The sequence below is a fragment of the Castor canadensis genome, chromosome 1 (assembly GCF_047511655.1).
Source record: "Castor canadensis chromosome 1, mCasCan1.hap1v2, whole genome shotgun sequence".
Taxonomy (NCBI): domain Eukaryota; kingdom Metazoa; phylum Chordata; class Mammalia; order Rodentia; family Castoridae; genus Castor; species Castor canadensis.
Window position 1 is genome coordinate 71,530,249 of NC_133386.1, and position 25,922 is coordinate 71,556,170.

Consider the following 25,922-nt stretch of genomic DNA (forward strand, 5'->3'; position numbering starts at 1 on the left):
CCAGGGCTTTTCAAATGCTAGGCAAGTGCTCTACCACAGAGCAACATCCTCAGCCCCGTAGTTTTTCTTGCTGAATAATATTACATTGTATAGATGATAACACATTTTGTCTATTCATCATCGCACTCTTTCATCATCTGTATTTTTATTCCTTCTCTGTTCCGTAGCCCTACGGAGTTACTCAAAAATTATTTTTAATTTCTTAAATATGATAGTTTAAAAGATTTATTACATTTATCATATGTTCCTGCTTTTTATTTTTCTGAATCATCTTCTCTACTCATTCGTATCTTTCCTGTTTTCATTTTTTTCTGTGGTTAAAAGGTTGCTTTGTAGTAAGCTTACCTTATTCATGGGTTTATTACATGGAGTTTTGGGTAATACTGGGTGTTGAACTCAGAGCTTTGCACTGAGTGTCAGAAGACACTATCTCTTGAGCCATACCTCTAGCCCTACATGGAGTTTTGACCAAGTGTGGTCAAAAAATTTTTTCTGTGTGCACATTACTCAGTTCAGTTGGTGCAGAGAAGCTCTCAGTCAGTCTCAAGTTATCATCAGTTGTGTCTCCTGAGAACTGTATACCCATGGATACTAAGGGTCTACTGTACTTTGTTTATGCCTCCATGTATCTTTTCTGTTTGTTATTATGGGTTTTAATTAAGAAAGCTTATTCCATGTACTTAAAATTGAAACATTGCATTTCATTGTCTCCTCAGTTTAACGACAATTATCTCAGTGGCAAATCCAGTCGTTGATGATTTCTAAAATTTTCTTTAGTTGCAATTAAAGATTGGCTTTATATTTCACGTTGGACTGGGTCTGTTTGTTTCTGATTCTTGTGGGTTTTTCTTTTAACTCAGGTTGTAGGAAGAGGAGCCTTTGGAGTAGTTTGCAAAGCTAAATGGAGAGCAAAAGATGTTGCTATTAAACAAATAGAAAGTGAATCCGAGAGGAAAGCTTTTATTGTAGAGGTAAGTGGAGAGGTCATTTCTGTTGGGTAATTCTTTATCTGAAATACTCTAAACTTAATATTGTGAAAGACATTGCTTCTCAATGTCCTCTCGCTATATGCATGAACATCAATTTAGTTGAGCCCAAGATAGTGCCCTAGAAACATTTTTTCATTCACACTTTTAATTCATGTTAAAAATTATAGGTAAAGAGAATTACTATTTAAATGGATTTATCCCAGAATTAAAATTCATACTCATCCAAGGAATTAAAAACTTTCAAGGCATGGCACTCTAATTTTGAAATAGAAGAGAGATGATTTTCTCTCTTATTATCTAAAACTAAGAATGGAAATTTTATGAATTTTTAGCCGAATTTTTTAGAAATTCAGATGGGATTATTTTAAGGAAAAAATAGTTGCAACTTTGGTTTTCCCTCATTTAGCATGAAAATTTACTTTTTTAAGATTTTTTTTTTTTTTCAATACTGGTGTTTGAACTCAGGGCTTTGCACTTGCCTGGCAGTTGTTCTACCACTTTGAACCATGCCTCCAGTCCAAAGTTTCCCTTCCTTCACAAATGAAATGATGGAGGAAAGCTTAGTAATCATGAGATTATCATATTAGCAGGTTTATTTATTTTTTATTGACTTTATTATTTCAGTAAATCAATGTTTTTATTACTTTTAATCTCATTGGCCAATGGATAAGTGACCTCTGCCTTATAAACCTTTTGAATTTATTTCTCTGTTTTCGTCTAATCAGGATTTCAAAATATACTTCATGAAATTTTTAAATATATAGTATAGAGAATTGAGAACTTAATTCTGAAATGATGATGTGGTTTAGAAATGGCTGAATCTGTTAAGAAATGCAGATGAATGTTTTAATGCCGTCGTAAAGGAAGATGATATTTAATAATATGCCTAGAAGTCTGAATCCTTAGTTAGGATTTTTGTTTGTAGTTAAGATAAGGTCATTGATGATATATTCTCCTACTGGCAGTTTCACAGACCTGGGTGAAATAGCATGTGTTACATGCTAGAAATAGGGAATGATAAATGATAATAGCATGGAACAAAAGTTTAATCAAGACTATACATGCATGTAGTTTGAAGAGTCAAATGGGATATGGAGATGTAGCTCATGGTAGAGCACTTACCAAGCATGTTTAAAAAAAATTAAAAAGTCAGACACTTCTGCAAAGCTTCTTAGTAAAGAAACTTCAACCCATTGTACTTCCTCCCATCTAATTTTCTGTTTCCCAAAGACAACTATTCTGAGCTTATTCCTTCATTAATGTTTGGTATCCTCCAATCTAGATGCTGATTGCTGTATCTCCTTTAAAGAGTTAACCTCTAGTTCTCTGCTAGAATAGAGTGAGATAGTCACTAGGTTGTTGAAATCAAGGAAAGCATCTTTGGGTTTAACTTTCAACTGCTTTCCCTCCACCCCCCTTTATTAGCTCCTTCCTCTCATCTCTTGGAGATTTTGTGAAATAAATCTGGTTGCATCTTAGTTTTCTCATTGCTAGCTCATGAAACAGCCATTAGATCTGCTGTATCAGTTCCTATTGCTCATTAGCTTTCTAACTTCCAAAAATGTGTGCTATTGTCTCATTTCACTCCTTTGAGTCAAGGCTTAAAAAATAAAAAGCCTTCATCATCTTAGTGAGTTTTAAAGAGGGAGTAGAAATAATTGCTTAAATAATCTTCTATCTGAAGTGCAATGCTGAATCTTACCAAGTTGAAACATAGTAAATATATATTACATATAATAAATAGAGTAAATAGTTTTATTAACTTTTCTATTAGGACCAAAAATCCACAGATGTTGGCTGTAGAAAAAGAAAGCTTTATAGTAGCATGTAGTAGAAAAGTTTAGAGACCTTAATGGACTTAATGAGTCGGCAGCTTAATGTAGGTAATAGGGAAGAAGGAAAAGGAAGAGGAGAAGAAAAAAAGATATAGAGAAGAAAGAGAGCAAGGAACAGTTTTATGAGGGGGGGGCTACATTAATAGAATTTTGAGATGTAAAACAAGGGAAATGAGTACAGCAAGACTCCTTACTAACTCTGTTAATTACTGGATTAGAGAAGATTCAGACTGGAAGTAAGGAGGCCACCTAGAAGAAGGCTACAGAAATTACAGCAGCATTTCAGGTTGACATTTCTAAGTCAATGAGAATAGAGAGGAGGGAATTACTTCAAGAGATAGAAGTGGAATTGTAGACAACTATGCACAAAGAGTACACATTTTAAGACAAATAAACCAGAGTTCAAGTCCTGGCTGTAGGATTTTCAGCATCTCATGTATTTCTTTCTAGGCCTTACCTTTAAGGTCTCATCTTTAAGATAGAATGGTAATACACCTGTATGCAGGTGTGTGGTTTATTGCAGAGTTGGAATAATTGTACATACCTATGAAGTAAAATGTAAAGTAGGTAGACTATTCAGCCCTAGCTATGAAGATGATGATAACAAAAGTAACAGTGGTTTCTAGTTCAGATAACTCAGCTCAACACTGTCTCTGGGATAATGCTCTAACAGTTTTTGGCAGAGTAGTTTCTTCATGTATTCATCATGCTTTGCTCATAACTCCTATCAATGCACTTTGTACATGCTTTAGTTACTAATTTGCCTGCCTGTTAGTTCCCATTGGAGGGCAGTGATTCTGTACCGTTCCGGACACTTGGTGTTTCCAGTGCCTGTGACCATAGTGCTTACTACATGGTAACTAGTGATCCCTTAATGATTTAAACAAATGTTTTGTATGACAATTATCACTTTTAATAGAAGGCTTAATTTCTTACAGCTTCGGCAGTTGTCCCGTGTGAACCATCCTAATATTGTAAAATTGTATGGCGCCTGCTTGAATCCAGTAAGTTCATCACTTTTTCATTGTCATCTTGTCTATGAGAAATGACATGGCAGATGTATGCAGGTGTGTGGTTTATGAAGCTATTTTGATCTGCTATCTTAGCTGTATTTCTGAAAATGCTGTTGTACTTAATGCATTTATTTCTAGCCTTTTTAGCAAAACAGTATACTATAGGAGTTGTTTTAGTTAGTCTTATCCTATTAGTTCATCTTCTTATAAGACTTTTAGTATCTCATGACAGCATCTACTTCTTAGTCCTGGAGAAAGTTCCAAGAGCTACAATTATGTTGATATGAATGTACATCACCACTTGACCTAAGTCCTTGTCTTAGGTCAAGGTCTTAAAAATCATTTCTTTCTCTCATGTCATTCACATAGTAGAGAACAAAAGAATAATTTTTAATGCATCTATAAAGTCAAGGGATTGAATTCAGTTGTCTCTGCAGAGCCCTGAGACACTGTAGTTCTGGTTAATGCTGACATATGTTTCCTTTAGGTGTGTCTTGTGATGGAATATGCTGAAGGGGGCTCTTTATATAATGGTGAGTGTCATTAAACCTGTGTTTATCTAGTAGAGTCAAATAATTTGAAAGCTTTTAATATAAACTGTGCATTATTTAATGTTCTTCACAATTTACCATCAGAGTTTCAAAAGAAAGTAATTCTTTTAAAAATTGTTGGAGATTAAAAATGAAAACAAGAAAAATGCTACAATTTCACATTAGTATGTGAAATTTGGAAGTCTATCACATTTTTCAATTGATGGTACTTTTATTATGCTAAAAGCATTTAATTAATATAAAATTTGCTTTTTAAATAGATTTTAAAATATCTTAAATTTTTTTCTTTTTATTCTCTTTTACCTTTGAGCTTCCTAATTTTAGAACTCTTTAACCATACTTCCATTTCACTCTGCTTTATTTTGCTTTCTTTTCAAAAACACTATTGGGGCCAGGTATTGAAGACATGGTGGTTCAAGCCTGTAATCTTAGCTACTTGGTTGGAGAGCTCAGAAAGATTGTGGTTTGAGGCCAGCCTGAGCAAAAGTTCATAAGAGCCTATCTCAGCCAATGGCTGGGCACTATAGTATATGTCTGTCATCCCAGCTACATGGGGAAGCACAAATAGGATTGCAGTTCTGGCTGGCCTGAGCATAAAGCAAGACCCTATTTCAAAAATAACCAATCAAAACAGGCTGGTGGAGTGGCCCACGTGGTAGAGTGCCTGCCTAGCAAGTTCAAGGCCCTCAGTTCAATCTCCAGTTCCACAAAATCAAAAACCAAAAAAACCTAAAGTTGTGAAAACTCGCTTCCTGGAACATTTGCACTGTAACAATGAAAGCAAGCTTTGTGTGCCTTTTATTACTTTTATAGAGCAAAGCTTTTTCACCCTAAAAATACCAACCTTGTATATAAATGTATTGTCTCTTATAGCACCAATTATATAAAATAAATTATTGCATTTACTTTTAAATTAACTTTTAAAACATTTAGTCATATTTGCTGCTAATGTGTTCCCCATTGTTAATGTGTGTCTAGTACTTCATTGTTTTGTATGGTTGAACATAAGAGTTTTTAGCTATTACAGACAGTTCAGTTGTAAACATCTTGGTATACCCATCTGTTTATATACTGTTTCTCTCCTATCATGGTATGAATAAGACTGCTTGTAATTTATGTTAATGTTTGAAAGACCTTATCTATTTGAAAAAGTATAACAATGTGTATTAATTTTACTTGAATGGCAGTTTACTTATATGTCAGTTATCCACTCACCAATGATTGTTAAATATTTCTATCTCTTTTATTTAGAGATAAAAATAAAATAAAAGAGTTAAAAGCAGGACTAGTCAGAACATGTATAAAAAATAACCAGTCTTATGTTCTGACAGTGCTTGCATTCACATTATATCTTTGGTTATATGCAATAAAGTTCTTTTTAGTTTGTGCCTTTCTTTTGCAGTGCTGCATGGTGCTGAACCATTGCCATATTACACTGCTGCCCATGCAATGAGTTGGTGTTTACAGTGTTCCCAAGGAGTGGCTTATCTACACAGCATGCAGCCCAAAGCTCTAATTCATAGGGATCTGAAACCACCAAAGTAAGTCCAATAATGTGACACCCCCACCTCCCTCCCTCCTCTTGCCATCTTCCAACTACTCCCTGATTCAAGGTAATTGTTGTATATGACGTTCTCTTTTCCCTTTTGGCCTATTTAAGAGTGTTTATTTTGACTTATTTTCATCACTTATTTATGTTTATATTTTAGAATGTTATCTTTAGAGGGGTTATTTTTAATAACTCTTGCCTTAGATTGTCATAATTCCAGAATCTCTTAGACTATAAATCTCATTTTGTGCCTGTAGTATATGATATTGCTCCTAGATAGTTTTCTTTCATTGTTGTTGTTGTTTAATACAAGGTCTTACTGTGTAGCCCAGGCTGGCCTCAAACTCATGTTCCTTCTGCCTCAGCCTCCAGAGTACTAGGATTACAAATGCTTGCTACCACAATTGGCTCCTAGACAGTTTTCTGAGAACAAAGACAATCTGACTTATTATCCCTAACAACTAGCACAATGTCTACACACCCTAGACATTCTTCAAAAAATTTAACTGAATGTTGTACTTGTTCTTTCAAAAGAAAGCAAAGAGCATTTCTGACATCTAGGTATAAAGTGAAAAGATTATAGATTTCTCTATATTGAAAATCCTGGGACTTTAAAATTCCTTCAATAAGTGCCTTAAAAGGTAAAACTTTTAGATTTTTTTTTTATTTGTATAGGTATGCAACTAAAAAAATACATGTGAAATATATCATCCTCTTTTCTACAATTTTTTTCTCTTTTGCATATCTGCAAAAGAGTAAAAAATTCCCTCCATGTCTTCTTCCCTCCACTACTGTATCAGTCTTCAGATAAGAGCTTTTGCCTAGGAAATCAGTCACAAAAGTAACAATATAGTCTTGAATTATTCAGTTCCCTTGATACTGACTTAAAGCATTAAAGCATCCCTTCTGTATTTAACTCACTGCTCTCATGTCTCTCTAAACTCTAAATAGGTTCCAAATCCTGGAATCGTTGGTGCCACTGTACCTTGTTTCTACTCCCAGGCTTAAAATGATTTCTGTTTCCTCAGGTCCCTTGTAAAATAATGTTTAAGCTTTGTATTTAGAACATTTTCTTTTTTTTCTTTTTTTCACGTGACTCCCTTGTCTTTAACTACCTGCCTTGACTAGTAAAGAAGATATTACTTAGCCCTTTTTTCCTATATTCAATCCTCTTTCCTCTTGCATTAAAATAGGGTTGAATTCTTAAAGTAGACTCATAAAAATCATAGTTCTTAACCAGATTAATCGTTGGCCATTGACTAATGATTCAAAGGATATGGGCGAGCTTCAGGCACAAAGCAGTCTCTTCCTAGAGGAGCCTGAAACCATCAGATGCAACCCCTCAACAATAACCGTTTTTATCTACATTAGGATTAGTTTTAGATAAGTGATTAGTTATAGAACAGTGCAGAGAAATATAAAAGGAAGAGACTCCCATTTCCTAACATCTTTTCTGTTGTATTAATTAAACAGCTTAGATAATTGTCGCCCATCTCCATTCAACCATATTCTATAAGTTTTAGTTTTATTTAGGCAATTCAGTTAGACAAACCAGATATAGCCATCTAAAATCTAAATGATTTCCTTTTTTCTAGTAAGTGCTACAAGTATATTCCAAGAGGTCTGGTGTGGATTATACATTCCTCTCTAGCATCTCTGTGATTGAACTCATCCAGGAGTATTGCAAATTGTTTTGGGGACACAGTATATCAGTTAGACTTTGGAATTATAATTGATTTCCCAAAAGGTACTGTAGAATAGAAAAGTTTTTGAAATGGCTATGCTTTGTATGCAATTGAGTATGCACACACATGCTGTATCTTATTGTCAGTGGAAAACCTACAGATTCTGTGATCAGGTAGTTTCCAAAATAGCATATAAAGAAGGTACCTGATGATTTGGTGAGGTATTTTACTATATATAGTATCAAGTGTCTATGTATCTTTTTCATGTTCATTCACAAGTATGTCAAAAACCAAAAATATGTTTTTACTCTCAACTTTGTGAAAGTAAGCCTACAAATATAATTTAAGTTCCGATTTTAATAAACCTTGAACTCATGTTCAGAACTGTGAACTGTTGAAGTCAATAAGTAAAGGAGCACTAATCAAAAAGTCACTTCCAACAAATTATTATGATATATTAAATGTGCAAGGATAAAACAAGGAAACTAGTTACAGAGTAATTATAATTGCCTTGGGTAAAGAATAGCAAGAGTTTGAACAAGAACAATGAGACAGGAAAAGTTTTTTGTTAAATTACATATAAATTACACTAAGCATTTTCCCACTTGAATTATCACAGAGGTATTGGCAGTATGGAGTATGAAATAGTAGTTTAGATGGCTTTATCTGAGTCACATTGAGCTAAAAGTTAATTTCTAAATCTCTCCAGTTAGGTTTTTTTTCTTTTTTTTTTTTTTGATGGTATTGGAGGTTGAACTTAGGTCCTGATGCTCTTGAGCCACTCCATCAGCCTTTTTTGCATCAGTTTTTTTGGAGATTAGGGTCTCACTTTATGCACAGGCCTGCATGGACCATGATTCTGCTTTTTGTGCTTCCCCATGGTAGCTGTGATGATAGACATGTGCCACTGCACCCAGCCATTGGTTGATATAGGATCTTTCTAACTTTTTGCCCAGGCCAGCCTTAAACAAGAATCCTCCTGATCTCTACCTCCCGTGTAGCTAGTATTGCAGGCTTGAGCCACCATGCTGAGCCTTCAGTTAGAATTTAAGTACAGGATTATATACAAAAAGTTAATAAAATTCATAATTAAAAATGAGTCCCCAAGTACTGCTATTCGCTATAGTACGGTTATGTCAATTTTATTATCCATCTCTTTCTGTTTGTTATCAAAAACAAAATCTTCTAAGTAAAAATGTGTTACTTTGGTAACTGTGATTGGGTAGTAATACCATCTAGAGAATCTTGAGTTGAAAAAAATTTTTGGAAATCTTTCATTAGGTTATTTTAACCAGGGTAGATTTGTACTCTTCCCACACAGACATATTCTGAACACAAAAATGATTTTGGGAATGAACTTTTATAGAAGTACCTTCAAAATAAAGACATTTAAAATAAGGACCATTGCATTGGGAATGTAGCTCAGTAGTAGAGCGTTTGCCTAGCATGCACAGGCTCCTTGGTTCAGCCCCCACACCACAAAATAAAGACCATTGTTCTCCTTCTGTATTAGTTTGTTTTACTGTATTATCTTCAATTAAATTGTAGAGTAATTATTTTTAAAGTTATACATGTTTATGATTAATTCCTACTTTAGAACACCATAATAGCAACCTACAGGAAGTTCTTAAAACCCCATGTTTATTTTGGCAGAGACAAATATGGTCAGGAAAGATTATGGAGGTAGAGATGGAGACATCAAAATGTGAGTCCACTAGTCTTTCCAGGAGAGCTTTCTAAGTTACAGTCAATTAATTTTTGCTGATTTTTCTCTGAACTATGACCAAGTAATATTTTATAGAAGTTTAATAATAGCATTCATTTTGTTTAACTCTTTCCTTCTCCACAAATGTCTCTTTTGTTATAGAATCAAAAACTGACTTTGCAACTTTTGATGATTATTATTATTTTTTCATTTGTTTGTTTGTTTTTACAGCTTGCTGCTGGTTGCAGGTGGGACAGTTCTAAAAATCTGTGATTTTGGTACAGCCTGTGACATTCAGACACACATGACCAATAACAAAGGGAGTGCTGCCTGGATGGCACCTGAAGTTTTTGAAGGTATAAAAGCAGGAAATAATTGACAATCTATCTCACTCCATATGAATCCAATATGTTTATGGATTTTTCCCCATTTCTATGGTTTTATTTTTATATAGTACATAATTACAAGATTTATAATGAAGTTTTAGAAGAGTTTAAATAGATGTAGCCTAAGATCCCAAATTTTAATGACAAAATTTAAATTTTATGACATCTTCTGTTGCAGATTCAAACATATGTATAGTTATTCCTCATTAGTCACAAATTCCATATTGCCAAATTACCAGTTTGCTAAACTTTATTTGTAACCCTCAAATTGATACCTACAATTCTTTCATAAGTATTTGCAGACAATGAGCATGCACATAGCATTGCACATTTTGAGTGATCTAACACACTTCTAGTTTGAGGTCCAACAAGGCTAAGCTCCACCTTCTTTTCACTAATACTGTAAATGAGTAGCCTTTTTACAACCTATTCAGGTGCATTTTTTTCCCCCGTTTTTGTGGGGTTTGTTGGTGATTTTGCTGTTTAAAATGCAGTGCTGTCGCGGTGTGACTCAAGCGGTAGAGCACCTGCCTAAAATGCCGTGCTGTCTACGCACAGGAAGACTATGAATGTGTAAGATAGCACATGAAAATGCTTGTTCACACATGATTTACAGTGCCGTGACACCAACATTAATGAATCAGTGAAATATGTTAGATACGGTGCTTTTAAACCAAAACACACATCAAATAAAGTTATGTATTGATTAGATCACAAAAATATTTTGTGACTGGAGGCACAGAGGAACCTAGTCCTATGTTTCCCCTAGGAGCAGATTCAGTGTTCACTAAGTCACTGTTCACAGGACTTAATAGAACACAAGGGCCAGGGATAATAAGAATCATCTGTGCTTTTGTGTTGGTTTTTCTAGCATTAAAATTAACAGTCCCAAAGTTTAAATGAGATGTCTTAAAAACCATGTAAGTAATTCCTCACAAATGTCATAATGAGAGCTACAAATAAAGAGTGAGCTTATTTTTTTTTTCATACCTCCATATGTCCTTCAGGTTCTAAAATAGTTCATAAATTATACACTAAGTTTCCCTGTAAAAGCATCAAATTATCTTTCAAATGAGAGAAGTTGAACTTAAAGTGTGTGATTTATATATTAGGAAGCATGAATACCCATAAAATTCAGATACATTCAGTAATCAGACTCTGGTTATGTTTTCTTTTGTATTTTGTTTTTAGCCATCTCAGAGAAAGAGAAAATACTATGAAGCTAGTCACTTGAATAGTGCTGTTTTACCCTAAAATTCAATTAAAAAGTGAGTGAACAAGCACATGTTAAGTTATATAAAATTAAATAATGCCTTCTGTTTCATATACAGAATATATATCAGCATATATTTGGCATTTTAAAAGAATTTTATTTAGTTAGTTAATGTACTTTTCTGTGAGTTATAATGGCACAGTGTTATTGTAGTTAAGGAGAACAAAAAGATTTGTTTATACAGAAGAGTAATAGTTGCTCTTAATTGTTTGACAAATCCCAGACATTTAGGCTATATAAATTTCTGCTTTTCTGAAAGATATCATCAGGCAACACCTGTAGCCCAAATGAGACTGTTACAGTACTAATTCCTTTGTGCTACTTAGCATGTAAAGCTATTGCTACATAATTGCTCACTCTTACAATAAGTTAGTTTTGGAGAGTGTTTTGTTGGTTTAGGGATTTTTTTGGCTGTCTGCTGTGCTGGTTTTCCCACCAACTTAGTAGTTTCATGAATTTTTCTGTGTTATTTGTTTACTGTAAATTTGTTATATAATTTTCATTAATTATATGTTATTTTGAACTTTTCAAATTAAGAATTTTATCTTTATGTATCAAGGAAAAAGTCACAAAATTAGAACTATCTTTAATAGCAAAATAATGTTGTCCATCATAGAATGGGGAAATAATTTAAAATTCGTAAGTTCAGAGCCTGGGAAACATAGTTCAGTGGCATAACACATTTGAATGTGCAGGGCCCTGGGTTTGATCACCAACACCAAAAAAAAAAGAGAGAGAAAATACAGAAACAAATATACAAATGTTTCATACTCTGCCCCAGAGAAAGTAAGAGTTTTCTCATATAAAAAAAGAAAAGGAATGTGCCTCTTGATGAAAAGATAGAAAGTAACTGACTTTTCGAAGTTGATTTTTAGCATGTTGATAATTCATTTAAAAAATATGTTTGTTGAAAAGATTTAAAGTACTTCAGAAAGAACTCTACATATGGTAATCTCTTATTTTTGTTCAAGATACCAATTCTTAAAAATTTATGGAAGCAGATTTTTTTGTAAGTCATGTGGGAAAAAAGTCAAGATTAAACTACCGGTTTTTTTTCTAGGTAGCAATTACAGTGAAAAATGTGATGTCTTCAGCTGGGGTATTATCCTTTGGGAAGTGATAACACGTCGGAAACCCTTTGATGAGATTGGTGGCCCAGCTTTCCGAATCATGTGGGCTGTTCATAATGGTTTGTAAAAACACATTTCGCTTTAATATGCTCTTTTGAGTAGTACCTATTTGGAAGATTATTCCTGTCTTCTTCCCCAAAGAAGACCATTTATCCCTTACATTAAAATGTGTAATTTTTGCTGGATGTGATGGCACACTTTGTAATCTACATGGGAGGCATAAGAAGGAGGATCATGGTCCCAGGCCAGCCCAGGCAAAAAGTGGACCCATCTGAAAAATAACCCAAAGCACAAAAGGACTGGAGGACCTTGCTCAACTGGTAAAATACCTTCCTGGCAAGCACAAAGCCTTGAGTTCAGATCTCAGCATCATAAATAAATTTTAAAAACCCAGTACCACCAAATAAAAAACATAAAATACCTTGTATTTTAATCTGTAGTTTTGTTTTTTTTCCTCCTGGGAAGCAAGGAACTAACCAAGGAGAGAAGTCAAAAACTTCTGATAAGAGTTGTTACTTAAATTCAAAAAACAAAGCACAGAGTGCTTCACATACCCTTTCTTTTTGTATTCCTACCTGTACTTACTAGGTAAATACTATTGCCTAATTTTTCAGATTAGGAAACAGACCTAGGGAGTTTCATTACCTAACTTGCCCAATATCAGAAGACAAGTAATTAGAGGTAGGATTCAAATATAGATCTTTCTGACTCAAATGCTCATACTTTATATCATGTTGACTTAATGGACTCTGTTCTTACATCCCTCTGATCCTTTTTATACCTCTGATAATGATTCTAATCACATGTGATGGTAAAATGTATCTTCTTGATTGATAAAATTATTACATACTGGCTTTGGAAAAGTAAGGTGTTTGTGAAGGAAAATTACTTCACCTTCCTAACTTCATAATCACTCTTACTATTTCATTTCTGTCACTTGACTATACTCAAATTTTGTGTAATTGTTTGCATCATTTATAACCTGGCAAAACAGTGTCATCATTGGAGTACTCTGAGCCATTTTGCCAGTTTCATGTACTACCTTTAATGTTACTATCATTAGAGAATGAATAGTAAAGCCTTGACAAAGACAGTTTGCTTTCTTGTCTCTCCATCAATTGTCAATAAATAACTGAATGTCAATAAAGTGGTGGTGGGGGGAGCTGACTTGTTAATTGATTATATTGCAAAAATCCCACTATATTTGAGGCCTTCTTTAAGTGGGGACCTTACTAATAATGTTACAGGCTTCATAATTATAAAAAGTTGGCAGTTCTCTGCTTATGAAATGGTTGATTCACAGCAGTAAAAGGTCTGCCTCCCACTAATGGCTCATTTGGAAGTCAGTGAGCATATACCCAAGTTAACTACTTTTTGCATATGCAAGGATATAAATTTTTTTGCAGTGAATCTGAAAATTCAGGTAAGGTTTCTTCAAGGCACCATTTTTCTTATTACAACAAACACTAAGCCTTTGTTATTTATTGAAAGAATGTTTATAGCAATCAAGTGTTATTAATCCTCAGTCTGGAGTCAGATGCGCTACCAATGTGCCATGAGGTCCTAAATACTGTGTTATAAAATGTAGTATAAAAATTTAACTCTTTTAAAGATGTAGTTTCAGGCTGGGTGCAGTGACTCACATCTGTAATCCCAGATACTTGGAAGGAAGAGATAGAAGGATCATGATTTGACACTAGCTGTTACCCCAGCTATGCAGGAGACATAGGAAGAAGGATCTCATTCTAAGACTGGGCCTGGCAAAAGTACAAGATCCAGTCTGAGCTGAAAGCAAAAAGGTCTAGGAATATGGTTCAAGTGATAAAGCATCTCTTAACAAGCTCGAAACCCTGAGTACAAGCCCCATCACACCCACCCAAAAGATGTAGTTTTCCCTTTATGAAAATATGCATAGATAAAGAACAAAAAAAAAGTACTTTCATAGTCCAAAATACAGGTCTCAGATATAAGACCTATGGAGTAAGTACCGCTTTGAAAATACCTATGAAAGTTTGCACCATTGTTTGAGTAAATTTCCCTCTTGTAATTTTCAATCATAGGTACTCGACCACCTCTGATCAAGAATTTACCCAAGCCCATTGAGAGCCTGATGACACGGTGTTGGTCTAAAGACCCTTCTCAGCGTCCTTCAATGGAGGAAATTGTGAAAATAATGACTCACTTGATGCAGGTATAATCCTTCTTTTGAGGGGCTTTGCATTTAAGGGAGTTTAATATATACTGAGTTTTGATGAGCTTTTAAAATAAAAGGGGATATTACTGCTATTTTCTGCCTTAGGTGCTTTTTTTGTATTTTCTAAGAGATAGGCATTTATGGCTCATATAATCAGAAGAAACACTATTTTAGAGAAAAACATCTAGCCCTTTGTAATGGAAAGATGTCTAGACTGGGTTTCCGGACTTCTTATTCATACTACTTACATTAGGAGACAGATGTGCTTATTTCAGGGCCTGTTGCTTGTCTGTATTATGAGAGAAGCTGAATTAAATGACATATAAAGCCTTCACAATACTTAGGTATATTGTGACTATTAACATGCTAAACCAAACTTTAAATTTTATGATTCAGATTTTCATCAAAATTCAGTCACTTAGGTAGGGACAATAGAGAGGTTGCATTTTCATGTGCATTTATTTGAGAGCTCTTTGCTATTTGGTTTTTGTTGCTTATTTTCAAGTTTGTATATGCTTATAGAATATTTTAATTTAGAGAGAACCCTTCTTAAATGATCGTCAAATTTTCCTGCTCTACACATCAAATCCTTTAGGTTTATTTGAAATATTTTAGGGTTTTAGTTTTTGGATCACTAACAAAAACTATCAAGTGGTAATTTTGGCTCAAGTAAGTGCATGTAGTTAGGAAAGTATGTGAATTTCAAAACAACTTGCTCAGCAGAAGAATCTTGAGATCTTCTGAAATACAGACTCAAGTAATTTCCTAAATGGTCAAAGATTTAGTTTCTTTCTATTTAAAATAACTGAGACAAAGCAACTTGAACTAACTGGTTTAAGTTTACCATCATATTTAGACACCCACTATAGATAGACTCCTAGGCCCTAACTAAAGGTGCACGCATAAGCAACCAATTTAGTCTCTGTAATCAAATGATTTAAAACTTTGGGCTATATAGATTGTTCTAGTTATAATTGTGCCTACATGTGCTTTGTCCAATTTGAGAATAATAATTCTCTTTCCCTAAATTTTAACTTTTTTTGTCCAGGAAATAATTTAAATATTGTGCCTCCAATTCATAAAGGACATCCAATCTTATCATTTTCATATTTAAACTATTAGTTTTAACAATTATTCTGTGTTATACCACTTTCGGTTGTCAGACTAACAATTTGGAAGTTTATGTCACTGTTTTGAGAACATAAATGTGTTTCATATAATTATGAGGAATGAAACTATTCTGTTCCATATGTTCCTCTAAAGAAATATTTACTGTTTTCTTCAAGACTATCTAGATTCCATGTAAGCTAGATCCTTAGTTAGGTACATGCCATTGTCCACTGGTGACATTCAAAAGGGAGCATAATATTATATCTTTATAAAATCAAAAACTTAGAACTCTACAAATTCAGTATGTGCCTTAGGGAAAATAAAGCAGCATTGTTGCCATAGCCAAATGTCACAAGGAAATAATTCATACACACTTTTTAAGTTTAATACGATTTAACCTGTCTTAAAGAAAATTTAAATTATTATTTGCTTTTTTATATATATAGTACTTTCCAGGAGCAGATGAGCCATTACAGTATCCTTGTCAGTATTCTGATGAAGGTCAGAGTAACTCAGCCACCAGTACAGGTAAATGGATGGAATGGAAGAGTGATATCCTAGTATTTTTAAATCAATTCCTGTGAAATTATAATCAAGAAAGCAGTGAGTGATGTCCTATTTGCATTTTAATTCCTTCATTTTATATGATTGACTGCAATTTGAGTTTCCAGGTGCATCATTCTTCACGAAGCTACCTAGATTAAAGAGTTGTTTAAGATCTCTTTCCAACTCTGGAATTCTTGTATGGTTGTCTAGAAAGATTGGATAATGTATTGCTGTGAATATCGTTCTTAATTTAAAAATAATTTTTTGCAGACACTAGCAGATCAAATAGTATTTGGAATTATTGTAAATGTAGCATTTCTTGATCATGAATATCCACTTTCTGGTGTTCTTTTAAGAGATTCGTTTAAACTGTGCTTTAGTTAAAAGTTCCTCCATTTTCTCAAATATTAAGTAGTATGTGGTCAGCATAAAATAGTAGAAATAGTAATCTACCATAGAAAAATTGTATTTTCAAAATATATGCCATTTTTATTTAATTATATCTAAAGATATGTATGTACATGTATACATAAGTTTGCACTGTACTTAAATTTTTTTTACTAATATTTTTACTAGTTTATTTTCCCCCATGCTAGTTATTCTCAACTCCATTTTTACTGAAAACCCTTGAGTTGCTCTGAATTCTAAAGTGAACATCTCTAGAATTCTATCATTTACTTATTCTCTTACCTTCAGACCCTCTCCTGTTCCCATATTGTGACCTTCAGCCCTTTGATCCTTTCAGCTTTTCACTGACCCTCAGTCTTTTTAGTCACCTTTTTTTCCTTTATCCCTCCATTTAATGCTGGTCAGCTGTTATAAACCCTTGGAATAATACTCACCTGTCTAGCCCCTTTCTCAGACTTCCTTGACTATACCAGTGCAGCTGAATGTGACTTTTCTCCTTTGATTTTATCATTTTACATTTACTTACATGTGCATACATTGTTTGTGCTACCACTTCCCTCCCCCGCCTTGACTGTCCTTGAATGTATGTTTAGTGCTGCTTGATAATTGTGTTATATTTTAGTACAATTAATCTCTCTTAGATTACTTTAATCTTATACTTTAGTCTCTTTCCTCAAACTTGAAGCACCTCTCTATGCCTCTCTCTCAGCTGACCTTGTTTGCCGTTTCCTTTTTGGAAATAGAGTAAGCAGAAGACAATATCCACAAGTTCCCCCACTATTCTACCTACCTGCCTCTATCTATGCTCATCTGCTCTGTTTTTCCCACTATTATAGCTTAACTACCCATGCTTCTAGCCATAAGCCTTTCTACTTGTACATTATACCCCATCTGCCCTTCCCAGTAATTTTCTGTCTCCTACATCACCAATTTTAGCCTGTCTTCTAAGATCGTTCCCAGAGCAATATGGTCTATATTTGCATTTGTTTCTCTCCCCATTCTCTCTTGCACCAACTCCACTCAGACTCTCTCTCCGTCCTTCCATCCCTCCCTCTCTCCCTCTCAGTGCTAGAAATCAAACACAGGGCTTTGCACATGCTAGGCAAGCACTCTACCACTGAGCCACACCCATAGCTTGTTCTCACTTTTCCTTACTGATTATTCCTCATGTCCTCAACCTAAAAACATTAGAGTGCCAAGGGCTTAGACATTTGGGTTCTTCACATATTCATCTATGTCCATTTCTTGGTAACTACTTCCAGTATTAGACTTCATATCATCAATTTGCTGATTTTTTTTTTTCTTCATCCTGTACCTGAACTCTATACTCATATATCCAGAAACTTGCTTGATATCCATTAGGAGTTCAAACTCAACATTTTCAAACTGAGTTCCTGGTACTTCCTTCAAACTCATTAATTCTCTAGTCTTTCCCATTTCAACTAGTAGCCCTCAGTTTTTCTAGTAGCTCAGGTTAAAACTGTAAGTTATTCTTGACACTTTAGAAGATTATTTGGTTCCTTTTTTGTACTATCTGTAAGTTTCATTTCAAATGGACTTTTTTGGGTGTCTTCATTAGGGTGAAAACTCTCATTTTATGTCTATTAAGTTACATTTTATTAAATGAGGCATTTGTATTATTCTCAACCTGTATTCATAAATGTTTTGGCTTTCCTAGGCTCATTCATGGACATTGCTTCTACAAATACCAGTAATAAAAGTGACACTAATATGGAGCAAGTTCCTGCTACAAATGACACTATAAAACGCTTAGAATCAAAACTGTTGAAAAATCAGGCAAAGCAACAGGTTTGTGATGTTATTAAAAGTAGGATTGTGTGGTTACCTTACTAGTACCCATAACAGTAAACTTTAGCTGAAAATAATTATTTGCCATCGTCTATTGTATAAATCATGAATCTTCTTCCTAAAGGAGATAAATGAGCTTCAAGGATGGAGACATAAAATAAGATTCTCTTTATAATTTATTACAAAACAAGTTTTTTCTTCTAATGATTGCTGCCTTACCCAATTCTCCTACTCCCTGTTATGATCCCCAACTTTAATGGTTGATGGTTAAAAATGTAAAATGGATATATTTTGACAGCTACTCAGAAGAGTTGTCCTAAATATCACTTAATCCTGTTCAGATTTATTATGTTGTCATTGTTGGTTTAAAAATATTTTAAGGAATGATTCTGTTCATCTTGCTCAAGGCATTTAGATTTAGCTTAACTAATTGGAGCACTTACCTCCCAACTCTAGCGACTACCCTTTCATGAAGTCATAGCTAAGCTTACTCTCCCTTCCCCTTAGCTCCCTCTCCCTGCAAACTTCCCTTTTGCAGAGCAGTACAGGATCCATAAGAATCCCACTTGGCATTTTCCTCCTTCTAGGCTGCCCAGGATTTCTAAGTCTAAAGAACTTCAGTAATTCAGATTGACCTATAATTTTGACAGAGTGAATCTGGACGTTTAAGTTTGGGAGCCTCTCGTGGGAGCAGCGTGGAGAGCTTGCCCCCAACTTCTGAGGGCAAGAGGATGAGTGCTGACATGTCTGAAATAGAAGCTAGGATCGCTGCGACCACAGGTAAAAAGGACCTACAAGTCTGAAAAAGAGTAAAAATGTATATAATTCTTTGGGGCATGGTAGTTGAATTATTTTAAGGGGATGTCAAAGTCTTTTGTATCTTTTTTTTTTTATGTAGGAAGTAAACTTCCAACAATAATTTATGCATTTATCTCAAATTCTAAATAAGGAAAGTATGATGAAAAATTTCTTGGATTCTAAAGTATATATTCCTAATTATAGATTTTTTTAAATCAAATTTTGAAATGTAGTGAAAACCAGAATATTTACAGAGATTTTGAGTGTTTTAGGTTTTTGTGCTGAACTCAAATAATAGCAATAATATATATATATTTTTTAAGTCAGCAGAAAAATATACTCCAGATCCAAATGATTCAGCCTTACTGTCTGCTCCTCCTTCCTTCCAGATAGCTGAGCTGATTGTGGTTAATTCAGTTGTAAAATAAAAAACTAATAATTTTATTGGCTCTTGAAAGTTAGTATTTAAACTCCACTTCATTAGTTCTCAGAATTGCTGATCATGGAAGAACTGGTCAACACAAACACAGTGACATGTTTTTTACCTAAGTCAGCTGACAACCCTTTCTAAACCAGGCTTTATTTGGTTAATACTGGCTTGGTTTGGGTTTTGTTTCTGGTTTTAATTTTTCTGATATTCTGCAGGGTGGAGGGGAGCTAATATTTATAATTACTTTTATAGTTTACTTTTACACAATTTTGTTGTGAAGAATGTGAAAGTGTAAATAAGCCGCCCCCCCCAAAAAAAACCTTACATAACTACCTTACTCTGAGATAAACACTTAACATTTTTGTGTATTTCCCTCGTCTTTTAACTGTTTGTATAAATGTATGTTTCCATGTGTTTTTACTGATATATTTTTAAACTTATCTAACCAGATTTTTTTTCTTTAGGTCTTTTTTTTTTCTAAGTGGAATATTCTCATTGTATGTGGAGTGCTTTTCATAAAGAAGTAGTCCAAGATGGGTGTGGTGGCTCACGCCTTAATCCTGGCTACTTTGGAGATGGAAATCAGGAGGTTTGTAGTTCAAGGCTAATCCAGACAAAAAGTTAGCTTAGTGAGACCCCATCTCAATCAATTAAGCCAGGCATAGTGGACATATCTATGGTCCCAACTATGCAGGAGGATCACAGTCTGAGGCTGCACCCTCTTGAGGCAAACACTCAAGCAAGACCCTACCTGAAAAATAACTAAAGCAAAAAAGGGCTAGGACTGTGGCTCAAGTGGTAGAGGACCTACCTAGCAAGTTCAAGGCCCTGAGTTCAAACTCAGTTCAAAAAAAAAAAAAAATGTGGACCATCATGCTATACTTCAACTTTATTAGCTAACACTAAAATCCATTGACTAGAACAGAATATCCAAAACAATTATAACATGAGCTTTGTTTTTCACACATGAACAAATCTAGAGGTAGGCTCCATCATCAGGCAGCTCGTCTCCTGTGTCTCTCCATGTCACAATCCATATCATGTAGCTTCTATCCTTAAGGTTACCTGTGGCCCAAAATGGCAATTATAGTTCCAGTCATCTCTCCATATTCAAGGAAGGAGGAAATAGGGGAAAAGTGAAAGGGCAGTCAAGCTCTTTGAAGGAGTTTTCCCTAACAACTTCCCCATACAAGTCTTTGGCCAGAGTAATGTGGTCATCTGACTACACAGAGCTCCAAAAGAAGGGCTCTCTTCATTCTCTTATTCATCTGGTACTATTGCTGTTCTAAGTAAAGCAGAGTTCTGTTGCTAAAATGAAGGAAAGAATAGAGATTGACAAGGAACTGCAGTCTCTGCCACAAATGGGTCTGCAGAAGGAATCAAGTTGAGTAGAGGTCACCAGCCGTTCCCAAGCCCTCTCATAGCCATGAGTCACAAGTATTTCTGTGAAGTGAGGTTGGTGAAACCTGCTTACAGAGACATACACCCACACTTTGGAGAACCTTTTTCACTTCAGGGAAGTCATTCAATACTCACTAAATACTGACTCTACCCTAAAATGAAAAGCAGTATTATGATAATAGTTTTATGGTTTTGCTTGTATTATTTTTCCAGTCAAATACACGGTGACTCATACCTGCAATCCTGGCCTTAGCTACCAGGGAGATCAGGAGGATCTTGGTTCAAAGCCAGCCTAAACAAAAAAAGCTCAGGAGACAGAATCTCAACCAATAAAAAGCTGGACATGGTCCTGTGCAACTGTCATCCCAGCTACACGGAAAGTGTAAATAGGAGGATTCAGGTCCTGGCTGGCATAAACATAAGACCCTATTCAAAAAATACCCAAAACAAAAAGGATTTGGGGGGTGACACAGCTCAAGTAGTAGAGCACCTGCCTAACAGTGCAAGGCCCTGAGTTCAAACTGTAGTACCACAAAAATAAATAAATTTATACATAACTGTCTTGTACTTATTCTTTTAAAAATGATACCACACACACAATTACCTTTTCCTCTCTACCTAAATGTAGGATAAATGCTATTGTATGTTCTTGGAATTTATTTGAATTTTTAAATGAGTTGTCTTACTTTGAAAGATTATACTCTAAATTTTTGCAGCCTTTGTGTTTAGCCTTAGTGAACCATAAACTGAAAGCCTTAGTAAATATCCAGTTTATTAGAAATATTATGTATAAGTACTTATACCTAGGAAATCATACGCATTTTGTATTTTGATTCAATAACTTGTTTACTCACTGAATTTTACTTTATAGAACACTCCAAGCAATACCTAACTTTGAAATATATTCCTATGTTTGTGTGAAACAAATATGGCAGCTTATTAACTCCTCTTCCTTCCCCCCTTCCTTCCCCTGCCCTCATCTCATATCATTGGTTTCACTTAGGTAGATTGTTTCTGTGAACACGTTGGAAATTCAGCTTCCTCATTACCCTGCAGCTTCGTCTGTCTTTTTTTTTTTCTGCTAATTAAAGTCGATGTGTAAAACTTCTTGTACTGTTAGTTGTTTGCTGTTTAATCATGCCTTTTCTAAGCATGAATGAAAAGTTAGATAGTTCTGCATGCCCTTCTGCATGAATAGTTATTAACATAACTATTTGAAAACTGTTCTGTTTTTGTAGTTAGTTGTTTTCTGTGTTACTATTTGTGGTTGTTTGCATGTATACTGTATATATGTGTTTTTGCAGCCTATTCCAAGCCTAAACGGGGCCACCGTAAAACCGCTTCATTTGGCAACATTCTGGATGTCCCTGAGATCGTCATATCAGGTATCATAGACCACTTGAGTTGGTCTAATAGCTGGGGAACCGGAATAATGATCCCTGGTACTTTTAAAATGCTTCTTGCTCCAATTTTTATACAACATGAAAATAGATACCTTGCATGCAGTAATTAGGGAGACAGATTGAAAACTGTATACATTTATAATAAAATGGACTTGAAAAGATAACCTCAGATCTCTAGTGGTAAGGATGAAATAGGAAAGTAAACCTTTTTTTTTTTAGTGGCATCAGGGCTTGAACTCAGGGCCTACACCTTGAGCCACTCCGCTGGCCCTTTTTGTGTTAGGTATTTTCAATATAGGGTCTCTCAAATTTATTTGCCGGGGCTGGCTACGAGCCATGATCCTCCTGATCTCTGCCTCCTCAGTATCTAGGATTACAGTCATGAGCCACCAGCAGCCAGCTGAAAGTAAACCTTTTTCACAGAAGGCAGAACACCAACTCAGAATTCTACCAACTTCCTCTAATCTTGGAAGTGGACCCATGAGCCTAAATCCAGACCATTTTTGCACCTAGCAAAAGGAGGAAATTACTATTTGAAATTTTTTGGTTGTCCTAGGCACCTTTCTTTCCTCAGTTATGCTTTAGGGGCTCCCTCTAGGCTCTCTGTCCCATCCTCTTTCTGTTGGTAGCAAGTAAATATGAAAGAAGAGAGTTGCTAAATATCATTTTGTCTTAACCTAGAAAACAGAAAAAAAGTAAAACTAAATGAGACTTGCTGTTTTGCAGGGTATCTTATCAAAAATAAAAATTATGTAAAACAAATGATGAATTCTGGTTCCTCCACATATTATCAGGAAGATCTCACAAATTAGGGTTTTTATACCAAATTCACATAGTACTTCAGTGTCTCAGTTCATAAAACTGCTTTTATTTCTAGTGGTGATCATTTCATAGGAGAATAAAAATCACCATTTTTAGGTGAACTTGAAATGATATATCAAACTTCACTATTGGTCACTGTATGTTAATTTTTATCAAAATTATCATTTATCCCCCTGCTGTAGGTTTTCCTTCTCCCAAAAATTTTGATAAGGAGATAGTATTTTCCACACATTTATATGTATGATTTGGATGAATTCTTAAGCACTCTATTCTTGGCCTGCAGTTGTGCTTCTTTAGCATAGGGTTTACACCATAGTTGAATACCTTATGATTATTTTCTTCCTGTACTAAACTTAAAAGCCATTAGGGTAGAGACTATGTCTTTGCTAATTATGAATGATTATGTCATTAGTAGCTGGCTCATTGCATCATGTATTGACCATAATGTTTAATAAATAGGTGTTTATTAAGTAAATGAGCAAAGCACTATCGAACATCTCCAGTAGCTAGGAACTAGGGTACAAAAATATAAATGATACAATTTTGTAGGCCATTTTATCAATCTAAAACTATTTTGTATGCATTTTTCTCTCCTTTTCAAAGTTGCATCCAATTTTACAACATTGTTACCATTCCTGATCAAAGAATAGCATTAACTCGTTTCTCACTCGCATAGTTATTTTGATTTATTGAGAAAGAGCTGCTTTAGAAATCAATGAAGTATTTGTGATCATTTTACTTCCATACTGATAGGTATGAGTGACTAATACTGTGACTAAGAAGTGGCAACATTTAAACTTATATATTGCTGAGCTGTGATTATTTTAAATGTTTGAGAGAATAAGGAAAATTTAGTACAACTTTAGTGTAGGTGTTATGGGTAAGCAAATACTTAAGGCAATATACCCAATACTGTACTAAATAATGGGGAAAGGACACAAGGGGAAAGGATAATAACATATAGCTGGCAGGAGCTAGTGGAATGTAGTAAGCAAAGAAGAGAGATGCTTACTACAGCGTACCAGGCAAACCCCCACAACAAAGAATTATCTAATCCAAAGGTTAATAGTGCTGAAGCTAAGTCAATGTAGCTAGATGCTCTTTGTGAACTACAAAGTAGTTTAAAGTACATCATGTTAATTGATCTTCATTGCAACTGTAGCTAGGTTATGAGATGAGATTAAAGCCATTTCACAGATGATAAATTTAGATCTGATGATGCTGACTGTTTTTCTCAGAACCACACAGTAGGATTCCAACCTAGATCTTCTGACTCCAAATCACTTCTATTTTCTTTTCTTGTTTAAAGTCACACAGCATAGAGTAATTCAGCCTTGCTTCTCCTTAGCGTTCACGTTAGGGAGAGTTCTTCACTCAGAAACACCTTGACCTTGGGTCCTTATGGAATCAGAAAACCTTAATTCTTCTGTACGTTGCAGGAGCATCAGTACTGTTTGAATAAAAATATTGTTCAGTAATAAATTTTATTAAATATTTTTGTTGGGTTTTCCCCCAGATAGCCATATATTAATCTAATCAGTTTCACTTTCTTTAACAAAAAGTATATAGAAGCTGAGATTAAAACTTAAGGACATAAAAGTCAGACATTAATGTGTCCCTAGGTTGTATTTTAAAATTAAATATAAAAATATAGCCCACCCAATGAGCTATACTTTGAGTTTCCTACATGGCATTTTGATTTCCCAAATTTTAATACTTCTAAAATTTTTTCCCTTTAAGAGGACTTCCCACAGGTTCTATGGTATAGATAATAAATGATACATTTAAACTGTTGTTGATTAGCACTGGCACCCAGTTGTAAGTATTTATTAAATATGGATTATATTAAAATCTATTACAAATCAGTAGGTTTAATAATACTTCCCTTTGGCCAGGTGCATTATACTGAGTCCAATGTACTTGTTGGAATGATTGCCCTCCCTTAATAAGGGCACTCCTGCAAGCATCACAAATAGGTTTTACATATACATTATTATAATGACTAGGCAGGTAAAATGCCGCATACAGATATTGGTAAATAATGTAAAGACTAATCTTCCAATCTTATTTTTACTTGCTCTTCAAAAATATTATATATTAATGCCCTCATTCCAATGAGGGAATTAAAGCAAGTTATGACTACCAGTAATATTCTTCAATAAGATAGTCTCTTAGGTCATGGAGAAATTGACCTTTAATCCTTCAGGCTGTCAGTGGATCAGCCTATACAGTGTTTAAATACTTTTTCTCCATTTCTGGCACTAAAGTACTGACAGATTTTTGTAAGATAACCCTCCTTTCTCTACTTTCCACTGTCTACCTGCCCTTAAAAAGAGAGCTATAGATCAATCTGGGTCCTTATTATCAAGCATCACACAGCACATTACCAATAAAAGTATGTATGACCTTTTGCTAACTCTTTCATTTGTGGAAAAGGTTTTGCCAACTGCTGGCAGTGTGCTACCTAAGCAAAGTCAATGTAAATATAAAAGTTTCTTGTCCGGGATTTAGACTATTTGTACTGTAATTTTCCAATACATTTGTTTATTGAACACTTTAATAAATTGGAATGGGTTCTGAGAGAAGGTAATGGGCCTTCCTAAATGTTTTCCATTAAAACTTGAATTATAACACATAATCCTTTTCAGTCAGTGTCCAGTAAAATTTTAAATTTATGGCTAATTAAATGGGAAATTAACCTTAACAATGAATATTTATAGAATGTCTGCACCATATTGTGAACTATCAAGATCACTATTTGTAATCTAAAAAGCAAACTCTAACCTAATACAGCTGGTTTATGACAAGGTAAACTGATCAGTAAGTAGTCACTGCTTTTCTTTGATAGAATTTTTAAAACCTACCTGGAAGTTTCCCTTTCTAAA

General features: G+C 34.5%; 1 protein-coding gene across 4 annotated transcripts in view; it reads left to right on the forward strand.

Moving 5' to 3' along the window:
• The window catches only part of Map3k7 (mitogen-activated protein kinase kinase kinase 7), a 77,501-nt gene that overhangs the window by 27,161 nt on the left and 24,418 nt on the right, over positions 1 to 25,922 (forward strand). For 3 of the 4 annotated variants that reach the window (XM_074078044.1, XM_020182773.2, XM_074078036.1), the window contains 11 exons: positions 861 to 971; positions 3,763 to 3,828; positions 4,325 to 4,370; positions 5,791 to 5,929; positions 9,559 to 9,683; positions 12,047 to 12,175; positions 14,177 to 14,307; positions 15,867 to 15,948; positions 18,053 to 18,183; positions 18,834 to 18,963; positions 22,117 to 22,197. In XM_074078044.1, the coding sequence (XP_073934145.1) occupies positions 861 to 971; positions 3,763 to 3,828; positions 4,325 to 4,370; positions 5,791 to 5,929; positions 9,559 to 9,683; positions 12,047 to 12,175; positions 14,177 to 14,307; positions 15,867 to 15,948; positions 18,053 to 18,183; positions 18,834 to 18,963; positions 22,117 to 22,197 (1,171 nt within the window). The remainder of the gene's footprint in view (positions 1 to 860; positions 972 to 3,762; positions 3,829 to 4,324; positions 4,371 to 5,790; positions 5,930 to 9,558; positions 9,684 to 12,046; positions 12,176 to 14,176; positions 14,308 to 15,866; positions 15,949 to 18,052; positions 18,184 to 18,833; positions 18,964 to 22,116; positions 22,198 to 25,922) is intronic. The other variant, XM_020182775.2, reaches the window with a different exon arrangement.